The 20,102-nt window shown below is 47.5% G+C and overlaps 1 protein-coding gene across 2 annotated transcripts in view; it reads left to right on the top strand.

Moving 5' to 3' along the window:
• Positions 1-20,102, top strand: part of KDSR (3-ketodihydrosphingosine reductase) — a 42,112-nt gene that overhangs the window by 2,541 nt on the left and 19,469 nt on the right. The window contains exons 2-6 of one of the 2 annotated variants that reach the window (XM_061400381.1): positions 3,472-3,561; positions 5,640-5,696; positions 9,407-9,472; positions 9,663-9,758; positions 14,693-14,884. In XM_061400381.1, coding sequence (XP_061256365.1) covers positions 3,472-3,561; positions 5,640-5,696; positions 9,407-9,472; positions 9,663-9,758; positions 14,693-14,884 — 501 coding nt within the window. The remainder of the gene's footprint in view (positions 1-3,471; positions 3,562-5,639; positions 5,697-9,406; positions 9,473-9,662; positions 9,759-14,692; positions 14,885-20,102) is intronic. The other variant, XM_061400382.1, reaches the window with a different exon arrangement.

Raw genomic sequence — 20,102 nt, 5'->3', positions numbered from 1 at the left:
GAGAGCATATACATTTTCTCAGTCACCTCATCACTTCAACTTCCATGTATTCATTGAACAACAGGGAATTTTTACTTACAAGTTTTGGCTTTTTTTTTTTTTTTTCAGGGAAATGGCATCATACACCACTTTGCAAATTAATGGTAGGCAGGTACTTATTTAGTAACCGTTTATGCAGAGTGCTGTGCTAGGAATGAGGATGGTAGGTCAGACTTGATATTCCTCCTCAGCGAACTTGAGCCTGACCTGGAAGCTCAGGCAGGCACAGAAGGAGCTGCAGAAGGTGCAAAAGTGACAGACAGGACAGAGCGACGGAGTCCGGACAGGCTTCTTGGAGGAGGAGATGTTGGGACCGGCCTCTGCAGGTTCCATAGGATTTGGAAATGCAGGTGTGTGGGAGATATTAGGTGAAGGGACCTGTAGGCAGCAGTAACAGCCAGGGGACATTTTTAATGATCTTGCTAATTGGAATGTCTGATAAAAAATAATAAGCCAAAACCACCTATGAAATATATATATTTTGAATATTTATCTACATTGACTCAATGGACATGAGTTAAAGCAAACTCAGGGAGATGGTGAAGGACAGGGAAGCCTGGCGTGCTGCAGTTCATGGGGTCGCAAAGAGTCGGACACAACCGAGCAACTGAACCGCATTTATTTATATGGATAGTCTGGATCTTAATTGCGGCAACCACATTCGTTCGTTGTGGCAGGTGAACGCTTAGTTGCAGCATGTGGGATCCAGCTCTCTGACCAGGGATAGAACCCAGGCCCCTGCACTGGGAGTCTTAGCTACTGGGCCACCAGGGAAGTCCCCCTATAAAGTATTTTGATAGCAAAGAGCTCTCCAGAGCTCTCTTAGGTGGGATAGCAGATGTGTCTTAACAGTAACTGGTAGATAATTGGTTAATTAACCCAAAGAAATCCCTTCATTAGTGAGAAGCTGAGGCTCAGGAGAAACAGAGGAGTTCCATGGAGATAGGTACATTGTGTAGGAAGGAGTCTTGATGATCTTTAAAGTCATGAGATGGGATCAGAGATATTCTTTACAGCAAGATTTATATCTAACAATAAAATACTCAAAACAATCTAGATACCTGACTCTAGGGGAATTTAGCTAAGTTTTGATATAGCTATCTAATGCAATACTGTGTGTCCTTTTAGTTTTTTGACTATACTTTTTTTTTTTTTTTAAAGGTAGGATACAAAATTGTGTAAGGGCAGATGCCTATCTGACTCTTCTCTTCCTCCCTCACCTGCTCCCCTGGCCTGTGTTATATAATGTGCGTAGGAAAAATGAATAGAAAGATAATGTTACATTTGTGTCATTAAGTTAAATATATTTTTGAGCCCTTTCTATATGCCAGGCATTATACTAAGGGCTGGGAATATAGTGTGTGTGTTAGTTGCTCGATCGTGTCCAACTCTTTGCAACCCCATGGACTGTAGCCCGCCAGGCTCCTCTGCAGGAGGAGAATTCTGCAGGCAGGAAGACTGGCGTGCTTTGCCATTTTCTTCTCCAGGGGATCTTCCCAACACAGGGATCGACCCCAGGTCTCCTGCATTGTAGGCAGAGTCTTTACCATCTGAGCCACCAGAGAAGTCCAGGATATAGTGGGGAGCCCAAATAGAATTGGTATTTTTAGGGAGTCTGTGGAGTGGTAATGGGAGAGATGATTGTGAATCAGATAGTCACACAGGTAAATGCACGGCTGTTTGGTTATGGAGTGATGTAAAAGCAAGGGGGAAAGGCTGCGGTGCTGAAAAGCCGGCGGGGGCGGGGGCGGGGGGAGGGGAGCGGCGCCGAGAGCAGCCTGTGAGGCTTTCCCGAGGTCGTGATCGTTTGAGCTGAGATTTACTGGGTGAATAGATGCCAGTTAGATGCAAAGAGGGGAGGAGAGCGTTTCTGGCAGGGAAAATAGAATGTGCAAAGGTCCCGTGGCTGGAGAAGGCATGACTGGGAGCCAGCCAGTATGGCTGAGCTGTGGACGGCGAAGATGAGAATAGAGCCAGGAGAAAAGCGTCACTGTTCAGTGTTTCCACGTGATCATGTATTACTTTATAATAAGCGGTCGTTTAAAAGACCATAAGATATATGCTGGCAATTATTCCTTTCATCTCCTGTAGAACTGATCACTCATAGAAGATATATAGAAAAACAATGTTCATTTGAATTTGGACGCAAAGCCAAAGTAATGTGTTTATTTTTATTTGTTAATTTATTGAAGTATGGTTGATTTACAATGTGTTAACTTCTGTGGTATAGCAGAGTGATTCAGTTATATATAATATATACATATACGTTCTTTTTTGTAATGGTTTACCACAGATTGAATGCAATTCCCTGTGCTGTACATAGGGCCTTCTTGCTTATTCATTTTGTGTGCAACAGTTTGCATCTGTTAAGCCCGAACTCCGAGTCCATTCCTCCCCCGCCCCTCCACACCCTGGAAGCGCACGCCTGTTCTCTGTGGGTCTGTTTCATAGGTTCCTTTGTGTCATACATCAGATAATACATACAGCCATATCATGTGATACTAATATTTGTCTTTCTCTATATCGCTTACTTCACTTAGTACGACAATCTCTGGGCCCATCTGTGTTGCTGCAAACAGCATTCTTTCTTTCTTAAAGCCGAGTGGTTGTCCACTCCATTCCATACGTGCAGGCACGCATACAGTGCATCCACACGTCTTCTTATCCGTTCGTGGGCGTTTAGGTTGTTTGCGCGCCTCGGCTGTTGTGACTGGTGCTGCCGTGAACGTAGGGGTGCACGGATCTTTTCGGATGATCAGACTGAAATGTGATTCAACAGCTAGATGTATAGGGCTCTTTCCTCCCAGTGGTCTCAGAAATATAGGTGTGCAGTGGACAGTTCAGTACTGGAAACAGCCAAAACCACATGCCCTGCTGACAGTTTGTTCTTAAACTCCATTCGTTCTGTCTGGGATGACGATGCTACAGCAGCTGAAGATTTAGCTCCTGTAGGTTAGATTTTGGAGCCCGTCATAGTTGTTCTGTTTGTTTACGTTGGGTCTTAGTTGCGAGGTGCAGGCTTCGTTGTCCCGGGGCCTTTGGGATCTTAGTTCCCCAACCAGGGATCAGACTGCCTCCCCTGCCTTGCAAACAATAAATTCTTTCTTTATTGTTAGTATTTATTTACTTTTAATGGAAGTGTAATTGCTTTACAGTATTGTGTTGGCTTCTGCCAAACATCAGCGTGAATCAGCCGTAGGGAGCCCACGTCCCCGCCCTCTTGACCCCGCCCCCTCTCGGTCGTTCCAGAGCCCGGGTTTGAGCTCCGTGCGTCAGACGGCAAATTCCCATAGGCTATTTATTTTACATGTGGCGGGTTCTTCACCTCGGACCACCAGGGAAGCTCCCCCGCCCGCCCCCGGTCATAGGTTTTTTAAATTTACTACAGAAGGGAAGTTTCAAGTGCTAAAATTTCTTCATTTCTGCTTTTAGGTTACAGGAGGCTCCAGTGGCATCGGAAAGTGCATTGCTATTGAGTGCTATAAACAAGGAGCCTTTATAACTCTGGTTGCACGGAATGAGGTAAGTCTTCCAGTTAGGTTCTTAGGTACTGAGTCAGCATGATGTGAGTCACAGAGGCCGTGCGAGCCTCGCACTGTTCAACCCCGTCTCTGCTTGGAGCTGTGATTCCTGTGCTGTGCTCAGTGGTGTCCAACTCTTTGCAACCCCGTGGACTGTGGCCCGCCAGGCTCCTCTGTCCATGGGATTCTCCAGGTAGGAATACAGGAGAGGCCTGCCATGCCCTCCTCCAGGGGATCTTCCCGACCCAGGGATCGAACCCAGGTCTCCCGCATTGCAGGTGGATTCTTTACCATCTGACTGGTTATTTGTGTTCCAGGCAAAAACTTCCTGGTTGAAGTCAGGTTAGCTCCACAGATATTTATTCAGGGCCAGAAACTCTGAGGCAACATTGCAGAGACTGCAGACCTCGGAGAAGCAGAGACTTAGGTGCACCCCTGGCCGTAGGCAGCCAGCCCCCTGCCTGGAGCCACGGACAGCAGCGTTGGAGGGCCGATCTGAGTCCTGAAGGATGACTGTAGGCGTTTCTCTGTAATTTGCTTCTGATGTAATCTCCATCTGTAGTGAGACCCAAACTGCACAGGGGAAATCTCCCTCCTCCCCAGCAGTTCCACAGAACACGGGCTTTTCTGTGCCACGTCAGCACCAGATCTGTTTTCCTTTTCTGTTCAGTGTCTGTTTTCCTTGCCAGGGCCCAGGGCAGGGCGCTCTGTTCTCCCCGATAGTCCTGCGTCCTCCTGCTCCCCAGGTGGGGGGACCACGGTGGGCCTTCTGGCTTGGGCTTGAGCTCGGTCACGGTGGGCGCTCGGGACATCTCTGTTGGCTTTAGAAATGAAGGGAGGACGATGGACCGAGGGGCAAGTGCAGCGCAGCGTCGTTGATGGGGTTTGATTCACCGGTGAACAGGGAGGGTGGCGGGGTGGTAGCTGCCCTGGGGCTGAGCAGGGGGGCACACAGCTGGGCAGTGCCCCTGGGGGATGGCCGGCCACAGGGTCCCCAGGGACCGTGCAGATCAGGCTCGGGCAGCCATCATCTCTTTAAAAATGAAGAAAGGCAGAATTAGCTCCCTTTTGTTTGTCCCTGGACTCCTAACAGCGCATCTGCTGTGGCATCAAAACCACCTTCCTCGACTGAAAACCCGGCTGTGGTGGAACGGCATCCTGTGAGATGTGTCCAGTGCTGAGGTTGTACAGAAGACACAGGAAACGGGAGGCAGGGCAGGCCCGCGTGTCAGGGCCTCCCAGGCTTTCCGTGGCCCCTGGCATTGCTGGGGGTGAATGAGCCTTCTGGCACCAAGGCCATTACTCTAGTGATTTTAAACTCCGACGCTGGCAAAGTCAGATGCTGTCCCTCTCTATTAATAGAATAATATGGTTTTATTACAGGCACATTCTTGTATAGAAAACCTCCACGTCTTTTGAAAGGACTCCCTTCTCCTTTTGTTCTTCTCTGCTGTCATGCTGTATTTAAATTCTAGCACTGATAGCAAATTGAGGCACTGTAAATGGATCTCCGTCTTCTTGAAAAAGACTAAAACAAGCACCATTGAGACCTTGGGAGAATTACTTAATTACCGGATAGTTTTGCTTGTCCTCAGAGTATTTTTGGAAATAGGCAAGCATAGGTTTACCTCTTCCATCTCACAAGTGATTTTTACTTTATTTGCTTTTTTGGTGGAGGAGGGACTCTTTAGATGATCTTGCAGGAAATCATTATGCCATGAAATCACACATACCCTTCAGTTTGGGAATATGTTTCATATCTCCGTAATGACAAATGAAAACATTTATTAGAATTGATGGGAGACCCTTAGCAATTAATACTGATGATTCGGACTTGAGATTCATTAATTTTTTTTATTATCTTTCTCTGCGGTGAATGTAAAACCTTGCATCCCGTCGTCACAGCTTAGCCTACTTTATAGCCGTGTGGTCCGCAGCTCTGCACACAGGTGCTGTCCCGTGTGCTTTCTGGCATTTAACAAATCCTTGATTTAAAAAAAATTGCTTTTTCTCTCCTTTTAAACAAACAAATGGACAAGTAGACCATCACCAGAACTAATCGTTCTCTGTTGCTTTCAGGACAAGCTGTTGCAGGCAAAGAAAGAAATCGAAAAACACTCTATTAATGATAAACAGGTAAAGTCACTGTGCTCATGATGTATTTTCTGTCTAATCAGGACAGGTGTGCAAAGGAAAAGACCATGACTTCATCTGTGAATAGTTTGTTGAAAGCAGTTCAGTTCAGTTCAGTCGCTCAGTCGTGTCCGACTCTTTGTGACCCCATGAATCGCAGCATGCCAGGCCTCCCTGTCCATCACCAACTCCAGGAGTTCACTCAGACTCACATCCATCGAGTCAGTGATGCCATCCAGCCATCTCATCCTCTGTCGTCCCCTTCTCCTCCTGCCCCCAATCCCTCCCAGCATCAGAGTCTTTTCCAGTGAGTCAACTCTTCGCATGAGGTGGCCAAAGTACTGGAGTTTCAGCTTTAGCATCATTCCTTCCAAAGAAATCCCAGGGCTGGTCTCCTTCAGAATAGACTGGTTGGATCTCCTTGCAGTCCAAGGGACTCTCAAGAGTCTTCTCCAACACCACAGTTCAAAAGCATCAATTCTTCGGCACTCAGCTTTCTTCACAGTCCAACTCTCACATCCGTACATGACCACAGGAAAAACCATAGCCTTGACTAGACGAACCTTTGTTGGCAAAGTAATGTTTCTGCTTTTGAATATGCTATCTAGGTTGGTCATAACTTTCCTTCCAAGGAGTAAGCGTCTTTTAATTTCATGGCTGCAATCACCATCTGCAGTGATTTTGGAGCCCCAAAAAATAAAGTCTGACACTGTTTCCACTGTTTCCCCATCTATTTCCCATGAAAACATGTCAACTGTTCCTAATTACATTGTTTTTAAAATGGTGAAATTGTTTGAATTATTTTGGATTTCAGGTTATTACCAAAGCAATGCATATCCTCTAACACACATACACAAATTCAAGTGATCCAATTACAGAATGCTTTCCTAGAAAATGATCTCATTTCAGTTATTTATTCAAATTAACATAAGGGGAAGGAGGTATTAAAAATATTTTTTGATTATGCAATTTTTTGATGAATGCAATGGTATGTGTATGTATACAATATATATTTTAGGCTAAAACATAATGATAAATTAATAGCCACACACTCATCACCCAACTTAAGAAATGGCATTTTCTAGGTTGGGGCCCCTGAAATCTCCTCTGTTTGCCCACATCAGCCTTATCCTTCTGTCTCATTCCTAGAGGTAACCCCCAACTTGATTTTCATAGTTTTTTTTCTTTTGTTTTTTAGTTTTTTGGCTGTGCCACGTAGCATGTAGAACTTTAGTTCCCTGACCAGGGATCAACCCCTCGCCCCCTGCATTGAAAGTCTTAACCACCGGGCCACCAGGGAGTTCCCTTCCATTGTTTTTTTTTTTTAGTAATTTGACCATAAGTGCATGTCACCCTAAGAAGAGTGTTTACTTCTGCTTCTTTTTGAACTTTATGGCATCATTCTTATTTTGATAGCTTTGTTGAGATAGAATTTCACATACCGTTTAGCTCACTGATTTAAGGTGTGCAGTTCAGTGGGTTTTAGCATATCCACAGAGTTACAGTTATTGCCACGTTCAGTCATGGAACACTCTCATCCTCCCGTAAAGGAGGTCCATGTTCTTTAGCAGTCAGTCCTTCTTCTCTTCCAGCCCCTCCTGACCCTCGGCAATCACTAGCCTATTTTCTCTAAGTTTATACAACATCATTCTTTGTGTATTCTTAGGCAACTTGATCTCTTCACCTGATATTGTTGGTAAAATCCCTCAGTTGCTGCATGAAGTAATCGTTCATTTTTTTTTTATGCTGTCTAGAGTTTTCTTCTATATGTAGACTCTCCTCCATCCATCAGCTCTCTGTCTAGAGTGTCTTGTCTGTGTAGACTATCCTCCATCCATCAGCTCTCTTTCTAGAGTTCTCTTGTCTGTGTAGACTGTTCTCCATCCATCAGCTCTCTGTCTAGAGTTCTCTTGTCTGTGTAGACTGTTCTCCGTCCATCAGCTCTCTGTCTAGAGTTCTCTTGTCTGTGTAGACTGTCCTCCGTCCATCAGCTCTCTGTCTAGAGTTCTCTTGTCTGTGTAGACTGTCCTCCATCCATCAGCTCTCTGTCTAGAGTTCTCTTGTCTGTGTAGACTGTTCTCCATCCATCAGCTCTCTGTCTAGAGTTCTCTTGTCTGTGTAGACTGTTCTCCGTCCATCAGCTCTCTGTCTAGAGTTCTCTTGTCTGTGTAGACTGTCCTCCGTCCATCAGCTCTCTGTCTAGAGTTCTCTTGTCTGTGCAGACTGTCCTCCATCAGCTCTACTGTGGGTGGGTATTTAGGTTGTCTCCATTTTTTTTTTTTTTCAGTTTGCTTTCTTTCTTGCTGTTGCTAAAGTTTATCTCTGTGTACTTTGTACAAGGATGGAATACACCTAGAAATGAAATTGTTGAGTTGAGTGCCTGCATCACCAAAATGGTTACACTCCTGCCCCTAGTGACTCCTTGCCAATACTTGGTATTAACAGACTTTGTAATTTTCGCTTTTCTGATGGGTTTTAAACGGTGTCTCACTGCGGTTTGAATTGCCTCATTTTTTCTCTCCAGAAATACGTTAGAGAACTTGGTTGTTTTTGTTGTTAAGTCGCTAAGTCACGTCCAACTCTTTGTGACCCGGTGGACTGCTGGACTGCAGCATGCCAGGCTTCCCTGTCCTTCACCATCTTCCAGAGTTTGCTCGAACTCATGTCCATTGAGTCAGTAATGTTAAGATGCTAAGGTGGTGAAGCAAAGAGAACTTTGCACATCAGTCAGATAAATCTGCCTCGTCTCTTAAAATAGCTGTGGCATAATCCTGGGTACCCCAGAGTTTATTGAATCAGTTCTCTTTTATTGGCTGTTTGCATTTTTCTTCCTTTGCATTCTGTGCTGCAAGCAGATGTCCTCATCTACCTCTCTTTGTGTGTGGGGGGTTTTTTCTCTAGTACCGGGGCCTCCGTCTGTACCCCCTTCTCTGAAGCCCACAGACATTGGAAAGCCGCCAGCTCGGTGGGTCCCCCCAGTTTCGTTGTTTTGTTTTCCTGTCCCTGTGAGCTCTAGTAGAGAAGGGGCATCATGTGGAACACGGATCTGGAGCGTCCGGTGAAGGCCAGTCTCACTGACGCCGTGTCCGCTCCCTCTCCCTCTCGTTAGCCCCGCTCTTCACCCGGCAGAAGCCTCAGGTCCTGTGGAAAGTCCTTGACTTGCACGTCCAGGAAGGGGAATGTCCTCAGGGCTAGGGCGTGCAGGAGGGTCCCAGGGCGGCCTCCCTTCCCAGAGCTGGCCTGTTTCTCTGCGAAGCATAAGCAGGGCCCTGGCTACATTTTTTCCGTAGTAGTTTGTTAACAGTTTTTTTTCCCCCTGCCAAAAATTGCCCATGTGTGCAGGCTGAGTTGCTTCAGTCATGTCCCGCTCTGTAGCCCCCCAGGCTCCTCTGTCCATGGGATTCTCCAAGCAAGAACACTGGGAATGGGTTGCCGTGCCCTCCTCCAGGGAATCTTCCAGACCCAGGGATCGAACCCCTGTCTCCTGCATCCCCTGCATTGTGGGCGGAGTCTTTTACTGCTGAACCACTGGAAGACCTGCCCTCCCATCCCCGATTTGCCTCTCCTGATTGCATTGTCATCAGGTTTCAAGCCCTGCAATCGGAACATCCAAATTGCGCTCCTTATCTACTGGAAAAATGTGCCTTTAATTTTTAAAGACAGTTCTTTTAAAGCCCTGCATAGCTTTGATCATTTTTTTCTCTTTCTAACAGGTGGTGCTTTGTATATCAGTTGATGTATCTCAAGACTATAGCCAAGTAGAGAACGTCATAAAACAAGTAAGAGGTTGGGTCAGTTGAAGTTATCCACTCGCCTTTTGATTGGTCCTTGCCGGTTTGATGTGTGGCTTGGAGTTGGCATATCTTCCCTGTAGGTCTGATAGTTTTATAGATTTTATTTACTGGCTTGATGGGCTACTCACGGCTTCTTTGTTTCTCTTCCTCGATGCCCAATTTGATAAACTTCCAGGCGCAGGAGAAGCTGGGCCCGGTGGACATGCTTGTAAACTGTGCAGGAATGTCACTTTCAGGGAAATTTGAAGATCTTGAAGTTAGTACTTTTGAAGTAAGTAAAAATTTGTTTCTTTTCTCACTGTGGTGGCCCATACATTAGAAGGGAGAACTGCTGCTGCTGCTGCTAAGTCGCTTCAGTCGTGTCTGACTCTGTGCGACCCATTGATGGCAGCCCACCAGGCTCCCCCATCCCTGGGATTCTCCAGGCAAGAACACTGGAGTGGGCTGCCATTGCCTTCTCCAGTGCGTGAAAGTGAAAAGTGAAAGTGAAGTCGCTCAGTTGGGTCCGACTCTTCGGGACCCCATGGGCTTCAGCCCACCAGGCTCGTCCGTCCAGGCCAGACTACTGGAGCGGGGTGAACGGGGAACTAGTTCATGGCTAAAACTTTATGAATGAAGTAGGTGAAATGCATTCCAGTTCAACAGAAGCTTCAGCAAACTACAGGAAGGCTGGACAGGGTTTTAGTCCCAGTGACCATCCAGCCTTAGAAGTTTACTCAGGCCGCTGGACCTTGGCTTCCTCAGCTGTAAAATGGGAATGCAGCCTCCAACCTGACACAGATTAGTATTGACTTACTGAGGTCATTTTATCAACAGAGCTCTTTGTAAGCCAAGAGATGCTGGATTTTCTTGTCAAGTATCAGAGTTTTTAACAATGAAAACCAAAAAAAGTTGAAGAGCAGACTCTGGCATTCTCAAGCCAAGAGAAAAAGACAATGCATCATATTTTTGTTTGTTTTTTAAAAATGTCAGCCAAAGAAGTGCACAACAGACTTGAAATCCTTCTTAAGTGTATACATAGCATGTTTTTCTTCGTTTGATGTTGCGCCAGCTGTCTCTTGCTGGTCTGTAGAGCCTTCACAGTGGTGATGGGCTTTGAATGATCTTCTTGGTGAAGTTAGAGTGTTTTCTTCGTTTGATGTCGTGCCAGCTGTCTCTCTCTTGCTGGTCTCTAGAGCCTTCGTGCTGGTGATGGGCTTTGGATGATGTTCTCAGTGAAGTTAGAGCGCACCCGCTTTTGTTGAAGAGGAGATTCCCAGAGTAGCAGTTCAGACGTCCTGCTCTGGCAGGCTGGGGGAAAGCACTGTGAGCGCTGCGATTTCACGTCAAGCTGGGCAAGTCCAGCAGAGGCAGAAGCAGAGTGATGCCTTAGCTGGGACTCTGGTATTGTAAGGCTTCTTTATCAGCTCAGCAGGAAAGATAGCTGTTGGGTCAGGACTTCCTGGTGGTCCAGTGGTTACGACTCTGCCTTCTGAGGCAGGGGCTGTGGGTTCAATCCCTGGTCTGGGATCTAACATTCTACATGCCACTCAGCACAGCCAAAGGGGAGGGGAATCAAAAGATAGATGTCTTGACCTATATGCCTTTATCTCTAGGTATTGACAGGGAGATTTTGAAGATTATCTCAACAGCTTGAAGGAAGTAGCTGTAGTCTAGGCATGAAGGGATGAGGGGAAAGAGTTCAGAGGTGGCTGGTGTGAGAGGACTGTGAGTGTGTGTGCCTGTGTGTGGAAGATGATACGAAGGGAGGTCGGCGGACTCCTCGGTCGACCATGGACGGTGAAGAGGACCGGTGTGCAAGGATCTGTGTGGTTGCAGCACGTAAATACACAGCCGTGCAGCCGGGCGCCGGGGAGCAGGGTCTGTCCAGGGCAGAGAGGGAGGGTACCTGCATCTGTGTCTAACGGAGGTCTGGAGCTCAGAGTCAAAGATCTGTGGGGGTCATAACTGAGCAAGAGCAGCAGGAGCTAAGCACATAAGACCGGGTGACTGTGCGGGCCTGCCCTGGCAGTTCTGGTTAAGACTCTGTGCTTCTGCTGCGGGGCTCACGGGTTCAAGCCCGCCAGGGGACTAAGATGCTGCCTGCCTTGTGGTGTGGCATTAAAAAAAAAGTTCATGCAGCTGCGGGTGGGTGTCAGTGACGAGGAGAAAACACGAAACGGGTGAGATGAAGGAAGAAATAAAACACATGTATAGAATATGAAGTATGCTGCAATATTTAAAAAAAGCGTGAATCTAATCTTTTAAAAAAACTCGTTTATTCTCAGCCTGTCTCCCACCACGCTGTCTCCTTCCCTCTGTCTCTCTCACTTTGAAAAAGCAGTTACAGTCCATTTCTTTGGCACCCCCCGCCCCGCCCCACATCACCTCCACACCAGCACCTCTGCACGGACTGCTCGTTGCTCCATCCCAGCAGTGGTGTCGTTCGGGCTTCCCTCTAGTTGAGGCGCGTGGGCTCAGGCGCTTCACAGCATATGGGATCTTAATTCCCTGAGCAGGGATCAAACCCACGTCCCTGCATTGCAAGGCGGGTTCTTAACCATTGGAACACCAGGGAAGCCCCAGTAGGAGTTAGTTTTGACTGGGATTGCACTGACATTATAGATACATGTGAGGGAAACTGACATCTTAACGATATTTGGTCTTCTAACCCATGTAACATAATATATATCTCCATTTATTTAAGTTTTTTAGCAAAATTATCTCAGTCTTGTTTTGTAATTTTCAGTGTGTGGAGCTTGCATATTGTTTTCCAGTATTTTATATTTTTTGATGTTAGTGTAAGTGGTTTTTTTATTTCAATTTCTTGAGTTTTCATTGCTCATGTAGAAAAAACTACAATTGATTTTTGTGCATCGATTGTGCAGTGTTGCTGAACTAAACTATTAATTCTAGTGTTCACTGGACTTTCTGCATCCAAGATCATGTCATCTGCAAGTCTTCCCTCTTGCATTGCTCTCTAGATACGCTTATTCCATGGGCTGGCACTTCCAGTGCAGTGTTGACTAGAAGTGGCCAAAGTGGACATTTTTGTCTTGTTCCTGACTTTAGGGAGAAAGCAGTTAGTCTTGTACTCTTAAGTATGATGTTAGCTTTGGTTTTGTTTGTTTATTTTTGGTAGATGCCCTTTACCAAGTTTAGCAGTTTATCCTACTTTGCTGAGAGTTTTTGTATGAAATGGGTGTTTAATTTTCTCAGGTGCTTTTCCTGCCTCTGCTGGGTGACCATAGCGTTCTTTTCATCGTCAAATAGCGTGTTAATATGGTGAATTACACTGACTAATTTCCAGATGTTTCCAGCCTTGTGTTCCTGGGATAAACCTCCTTTGGTCAGGATGTGTTATCCTTTCTGTGTTCTTGAGGGATATTAGCTGTAGCGTTTTGTAATGTTACTTTTTGGTTTTGTGTTACTTTTTGGCCTCATAGTATCAGTAGAAGAATAGTCCCTCCTTTTCAGTTTTCTGGAAGAATTTTTCCTTAAATGCGTGGTAGAATTCACCAGTGAAGCCTGAGATTTTCTTTGTGGAAGGTTTTAACTTTAATTTCTTTAATAGATGTAGTGTGTGCCTGCTAAGTTGCTTCAGTCACATCTGACTCTTCACGACCCCACGGACTAGAGCCCGCCAGGCTCCTCTGTCCACCGGATTCTCCAGGCAGGAATACTGGAGTGGGTTCCCATGCCCTCCTCCAGGGGGATCTTCCCGGCCCAGGGATCCAACCGTGTCTCCTAGTCGCCTGCGTTGCGGCGGGTGCTTTGCCTCTAGCGCCACCTGGAGGGCTTCCCTGATAGCTCAGCAGGACACGCAGGAGGCAGGGGTTTCACCTGGGAGCCTCTATTATTTTTTCTGCTTTATATTGCACATGGTGATAGACCTAGTTTTTTATAAGACTTTTACTGTAGAAGCATTGTAATACAGTATCATGAGACTTTCAGGTTGAAAGTGTAAAAGTTTTGCAGAGTTCCCGGGACGAGGGCAAAGGAGACCCTTGGTACCCGTGCGTGTCCTCCCCGGTCACCAGAGCCCACAGGCCCTGGGTAGTTACTGCGGGGGGGCGGGGAGGGGGCCTGCCTTCTGCTTCCTCTTTCAGTCCTTGGCGCAGGCCTGTGAGATCACACCGTGTGAACCCAGTTTTCGCGGAGGAATTAAGCGGAGTGTCCAGCTTTGCTGTTCATCAGCAAACAGGCGCGACTGGTAGAGCCCGGCCCGCAGTCGGCGCTCTTAACCCCTGTCCTGGCCTCTGTGGTCTCTCCGTCACTTAGAACTAACAGGGCAGGAAATATTTAGAAGCTCTTCGCTCACAGTGTCTCTCAAAAGGATTACCAGCACCGTGCAGTGTCCTTTTCTAAGGAGAAGACTCATTTTGTCCAGGCTTCAGCAAAGACCTAAGTGCTGTCGTGAGAACGTGAGGTTAGAGTGAAACAGGAGATTGAAATAGGCCCCCACGGGCGGACACAGGGAGGGGCGTGAACTGGGAGGTTGAGACTGACGTGTGCGCGCACCGCCCTGTGTAAACGCGGAGTGGGAGGCTGGAGGCCAGGAGTGAGCTCGGCGCTCTGTGATGACCCAGAGGGGCGGGATGTCCTTTGCACGGAGCTGATTCCCTCTCTTGTACAGTAGAAACAGCGACATTGTGAAGCAACTGTATGGCAGCAAAAAAGAGGGAGAGAGAAAGCAAAGAAACAGGCCCCCGGCAGGGAGCCCTGTTTGTCACGATCACTTCCGGGACCCTTCAGTTCCTGTTTGTTCAGCAGCTCCGCTGAGCGCCCGGTAACCCGGGCTCCGGCTCGGGGCGGGTGCCCGAGGGGCGTGCCGGTGACCCGGGGCAGGTGCCCGAAGGGTGCTCTGGTGACTCGGGGCGGGGTACACGAGGGGCGCAGGCGCACTGGTGACCCGGGGCGGGTGCCCGAGGAGCGCGCTGGTGACTTGGGGTGGGGTACCCGAGGGGCGCGCCGGTGACTTGGGGCAGGGTACCTGAGGGGCGCAGGCGCACTGGTGACCCGGGGCGGGTGCCCGAGGGGTGCGCTGGTGACTTGGGGCTGGGTACCCAAGGGGCGCGGGTGCACTGGTGACCCGGGGCGGGTGCCCGAGGGGCGCGGCGGTGACTTGGGGCAGGGTACCTGAGGGGCGCGGGCGCACTGGTGACCCGGGGCGGGTGCCCGTGGCGTGCACCCTGCTCAGGCTCCAGGCCTCTTTGTTCCCTGCAGAGGCTGATGAGCATCAACTACCTGGGCAGCGTGTACCCCAGCCGGGCGGTGATCGCCACCATGAAGGAACGCCGCATGGGCAGGGTCGTCTTCGTGTCTTCCCAGGCCGGGCAGCTGGGCCTGTTTGGTTACACAGCATATTCTTCATCCAAGTTCGCCCTCAGGGGACTTGCGGAGGCTTTGCAGATGGAGGTAAGAGCGTCTTCACTTTTACATTGATTCCTTTCAGCCCAGGGGGACATGTTCCCCTTTCAGTTCAGTTCAGTCGCTCAGTCGTGTCTGACTCTTTGCAACCCCATGAATCGCAGCACACCAGGCCTCCCTGTCCATCACCATCTCCTGGAATCCACCCAGACCCATGTCCATTGAGTCGATGATGCCATCCAACCATCTCATCCTCTGTCGTCCCCTTCTCCTGCCCTCAATCTTTCCCAGCATCAGGGTCTTTTCCAACGAGTCAGCTCTTCGCATCAGGTGGCCAAAGTATTGGAGTTTCAGCCTCAACATCAGTCCCTCCAATGAACGCCCAGGACTGATCTCCTTTAGGATGGACTGGTTGGATCTCCTTGCAGTCTAAGGGACTCTCAAGAGTCTTCTCCAACACCACAGTTGAGAAGCATCAATTCTTCGGCGCTCAGCTTTCTTTATAGTCCAACTCTCACACATCCATACTTTGAAACTAGAACTTCGTAAATCTGTCTTCAGTGTAAGAGAATTGACTCCACCCCTTGAATTTGCAGTTACCCTGTTTTCATTGCATAAAAGATGATAGGTGTTGACAGAAGCAAGATGGCTGTGAGGTATTTGGCTTGCTTAATTTAATATGCACTTTGCTTCTGAACTGTGGTGTTGGAGAAGACTCTTGAAAGTCTCTTGGACTGCAAGGAGCTCCAGCTCTTCCATCCTAAAGGAAATCAGTCCTGAATATTCATTGGAAGGACTGATGCTGAAGCTGAAACTCCAATACTTTGGCCACCTGATGCGAAGAACTAACTCATTTGAAAAGACCCTGATGCTGGGCAAGATTGAAGGTGGGAAGAGAAGGGGATGACAGAGGATGAGATGATTGGATGGCATCACCGACTCAATGGACCTGAGTTTGACGGGAGTTGGTGATGGACAGGGAAGCCTGGCGTGCTACAGTCCATGGGGTCACAAAGAGTCAGACGTGACTGAGCAACTGAACCTAACTTAGCAGTACTAACATCTTCATAGTATTGTGGGCAGATGGCAGAGCTCTTGTGCTTCAGACATCTGCAATAAAGTGAGTATCAATAAAGCGAGTCACATGAATGTTTGGTTTCCCGGTGCACATAAAGGCTATGTTTACGCTGCAGTGTGCTATTAAGTGTGCAATAACATTGAAAGGAACCATATACGTTCTTAATTTAAAAATACTATATTGCTCAAAAATGTTAACCATCTTCTGAGCTTTCAGTGAATCCTTAGTAGTAATATCAAAGATCACTGATCTCAGATCACCATAACAAATATAGTCATGATGAAATGTTTGAAATATTGGGAGAATTACCAAAATGTGTCACAGAGTCATGAAGTGAGCAGCTGCTGTTGGAAAACTGATGCCAGTAGACTTGCTCAATGCAAGGTTGCCACAGACATTCATTTGGTAAAAAATGCAGTATCTGTGCATGAGTGCTAAGTCACTTCAGCCATGTGTGACTCTGTGGGACTCCATAGACTAGCTCACCAGGCTCCTCTGTCCATGGGATTCTGCAGGCAAGAACACTGGAGGGGGTTCCCCTGCTCTCCTCCAGGGGATCTTCTTGACTCAGGGATTGAACCCTCGTCTCTAATATCTCCTGCATTGGCAGGTAGGTTGCTTACCACTCTCACCACTTGGGAAGCTCAAACCTTCAATTAGTAAAAAATGCAGTATCTATAAAGTGCAATAAAGTAAAATACAGTAAAATAACTATGTCAGACTTCCCTGGTTCTCCAGTGGTTAAGACTCCAAGCTCCCACTGCAGGCAACATGTGTTCAACAACCGTTCAGCACGGTTGGGGGAGTTCCACATGCTGCACAGATGGCCGAAAAGTGAATAAAAACAGGGAAGATGCACCTTGATTAGAAAATAATAATAATAAATAATTTAAAAAATCCCAGTAAGCTGTGACTGTATTAACCTAATACTGTGTGAGTATGCAAAGGGGTAACCAGATACTTTGTTCCTTTTTTTGTCATTGTTCTTTAACATTCTTTAAAGATATTCCTTTAATGAAACGATCCTTCCTTTATGCATGCGTATTCAGGTGTTCAGTTGTGTCCAACTCTTTTCGACCCTGTGGACTATAGCCCGCCAGGCTCTGCTGTCCATGGGGATTTCCCAGGCAAGAATACTGGGGTGGGTTGCCATTTCCTCCTTCAGGGGTCTTCCTGACCCAGGGATTGAACTTGCGTCTCCTGCATCTCCTGCGTTGGCAGGCAGACTCTCTGCCACTGAGCCAGCTGGCCTGACTAATAGAATGAGTGTGTGTGTGAGGGAAATTTAGACAAATCGTTTGACTTGATCTCATCATCCTTGTTGGTAAAACTGAGAATAAGACTTGGACTAACAATTGCACTTGGCTCTCCTGATACTTACGTTTTAATATCCTAAAGAAATATTGATGAACAGGCGTGCTTTGTATCTTCATAGTTAGTGAGCGTGTCGTGGAAGGAGGGTGTTTGGGGTCAGCGTCCAGTCGGCGCCTGTCAGGCGTGTGCAGCTCCCCCTCCTCTGTGCTGCTGCCACCGGGGGTGCTTAGAGAGCACTGCATGGCTCTTTCCAAAACCATGTGCTCTAAGGTGAAATTCTTTCTAATTCTATATGTAGTTGGCCTTGAACATCATGGATTTGAACTGCACAGGTCCACTTGTGAATGGCTTTCTTCCAATAAAGATGATAGGGCTACCTGATCTGAGGTTGGTTGAATCCTCAGATGCTGCCCCGTGGGTGTGGTGAGCCCCTTGGAAGGCTAAATGTGGATTTTAAAATGGGGTCACGCAGGGAGTCAGTGCCTTTGACCTCCCCGTTGTTCAGGGGTCAACTGTGTACCGAAATGAAACACTACCTCATGATGTGAAAAGCCCAGAAGAAAATTAATTGTGGCCGTTTCTCTTAATGGAGAAGGAAATGGCAGCCCACTCTAGTATGCTTGCCTGGGAAATCCCATGGACAGAGGAGCCTGGCGGGCTGCAGTCCATGGGGTCGCAGAGAGTTGAACACGACCTAGCAACTAAACAGCAGCAGCAGTCCTCTTATAGTAAGAGTGTGGTTTGAGGATCTCATTTCATGATTTAGATTAGGAGTGGGTACTCCCCCCAACCGCCCAAAGCACCAGAGTGAATATTTTAGCCTTTGAGGGCTAGATGGTGCCTGTTGCAACTACTCAGATCTCTTATGGTAGCAGGAAAGCAGCCTTGTGGGTGGTTTAAATAAACAGGTACGGATGTGTGCCAATAAATCTTTATTCATAGAAACAGGTAAAGGGCCAGATTTGGTCCTCAGCCCATAGCTGGCCGACCTCTGATTCACAAAGCCCCCAGAGAGCCCTGGGTGCTGCCAAGCAGAGTGCCATGCTGCCCTGACGCTGGATGAGCTCGTGTGACACAGACAGGTCCTGGGTCAGTGAGAGTCCCCACCAGCCTCTTTGGGACCAGCACGCTGTGCCCATCTCATCCCACAGGAATCAGCCACAAATTCCGTTTTCATCAACGGCCTGGATACGCTTAGCTGGTAAGAGGTCTCTGTAACATATGCTTAGCCAGTGGGGCACATATGGCTGTGAAACTTCCAACAAGAACACAAGTAATTTCTTTTGTAGCTTTCACTTTGATATATCCCTCTAGGAATAACCATCTTCTTTTATAACAGTTTCCTGAAATACATGAGGCAGATGTCCTTGTGTAGCCTTCTAGATGATAAAACTGAGTTTTCCAAAACTCTGTCCAGTTGCTCAAAGCCACATCATGACTTTGTAACAGAAATAGTAGCAAAGCCTGTGCCTTTTGGTCCTGCCTTCTCGCTCTGCCTGCTCTGTGATGTGTCTGTAATGTAGGTCAGGTTGCCTCAGCTCTTCCCTTTGGTCTCAGAAACCCAGCAGGAGAAGACACGTTTTGGGATTGAAAGGCGTGTACGAGGGCTTTCTGTCCCCAAGTCTGTCTCGCAGAAGGACTCCAGGAGTCACTCAGGGCACATGTCTGATCTGCGTGGCCTGGTTCCCTTTTGGGTGGAAGGAAGATGCTAATAAATAAGAGGGAAGAGACAGGAGCTGCCCTTTTGGGCGAGTCCCTGAAGCCTCTCAGTGACGTGTGTGATTCACAGGCTGCAAGTGGCTGGTCTGGACTTTCCAGGCGGCATAACTTTGCTCCATATTTGGACTCTATTAAAATAAAATGTCCTCATGTAAGCAAAAACTAAAATCAACATGTACCGTGGAAAATAGAGTTGAGGGGAAGTAAGTTCAGTCATCAAAATCTAGTGTGTTCATAGCAGAACTTCCGCCAACACGGTTGTTTCCTTGCCAGCTTACACTGCCGTGTTCTTGTTGGTCTGTTTGGCCAAGGTGGTTTTGTGCTTTTTGTGAATGAAACGTTCTGTACTTGAGACTCTAAGTGCCTGTGATTATTGTTTCTGGTTTAATAAACTCTTAAGTCTTTCTCCACCACACTCTTGCTCCCTAAACTAGAGTTGGATCTAGAAATGGTTTATGTGCAATGACTAAATTTGGAAGAATGCTTTGTTGGCATTTTTTTGCTTTCTTTTTTAAACTCAGTCTTTTAGGTATAAAGACGTCACTTAAAGATTTTAGAAGTTGTTCTTTTAGGAAAGCAGACTTTTGAGGTGGGAGTAGCCAAAGATACGGCAGCAAAGACCAAATAAAAGAAAGCTAGGTGCCCTGCTTTCCACGTCCCTGCTCCCCATCACCCCCACCCCCTCCCTCATCTTTTCCTGCTCAGAAAGAAGCTGAAGCTTAAGTTCTGAGCTTCACTGTCAGCAGCTCTAGTGCTTTTTCCAGCTCCCGGGTCTCCGTCTTCGCTTTTCTTTTTAATGGTTGTTTGTTACTTTGTTTGGCTGTGTCGGTTCTTAGTTGTGGCACGAGGGCTCTCTGGTTGCAGCCCACAGGCTCAGTGGCTGCAGCTCAGGCTTCGTGGAGGGCTCTCTGGTTGCAGCCCACAGGCTCAGTGGCTGCAGCTCGGGCTCATTGGCCCGAGACATGAGGGATCGAAGTTGCCCGAGCAGGGATGGGACTGAGACCTTGCACTGGAGGCAGGGTCTGCACCCCGGACCCCAGAAGGCTCCTCCCTGCTCTCTGCCCTTGTCTTGCTTTGATGGGATGAGAAACAGCGCGCCTTTAGGTGAAATTGTTTGGGTAATGAATTGGGTCCTGAGTAAGCGGGCATCTCTGA

This window comes from Bos javanicus, chromosome 24 (genome assembly GCF_032452875.1).
Source record: "Bos javanicus breed banteng chromosome 24, ARS-OSU_banteng_1.0, whole genome shotgun sequence".
Taxonomy (NCBI): domain Eukaryota; kingdom Metazoa; phylum Chordata; class Mammalia; order Artiodactyla; family Bovidae; genus Bos; species Bos javanicus.
Note: the sequence above shows the minus strand (reverse complement) of the source record. Positions and strands in the feature narration are given on the sequence as shown.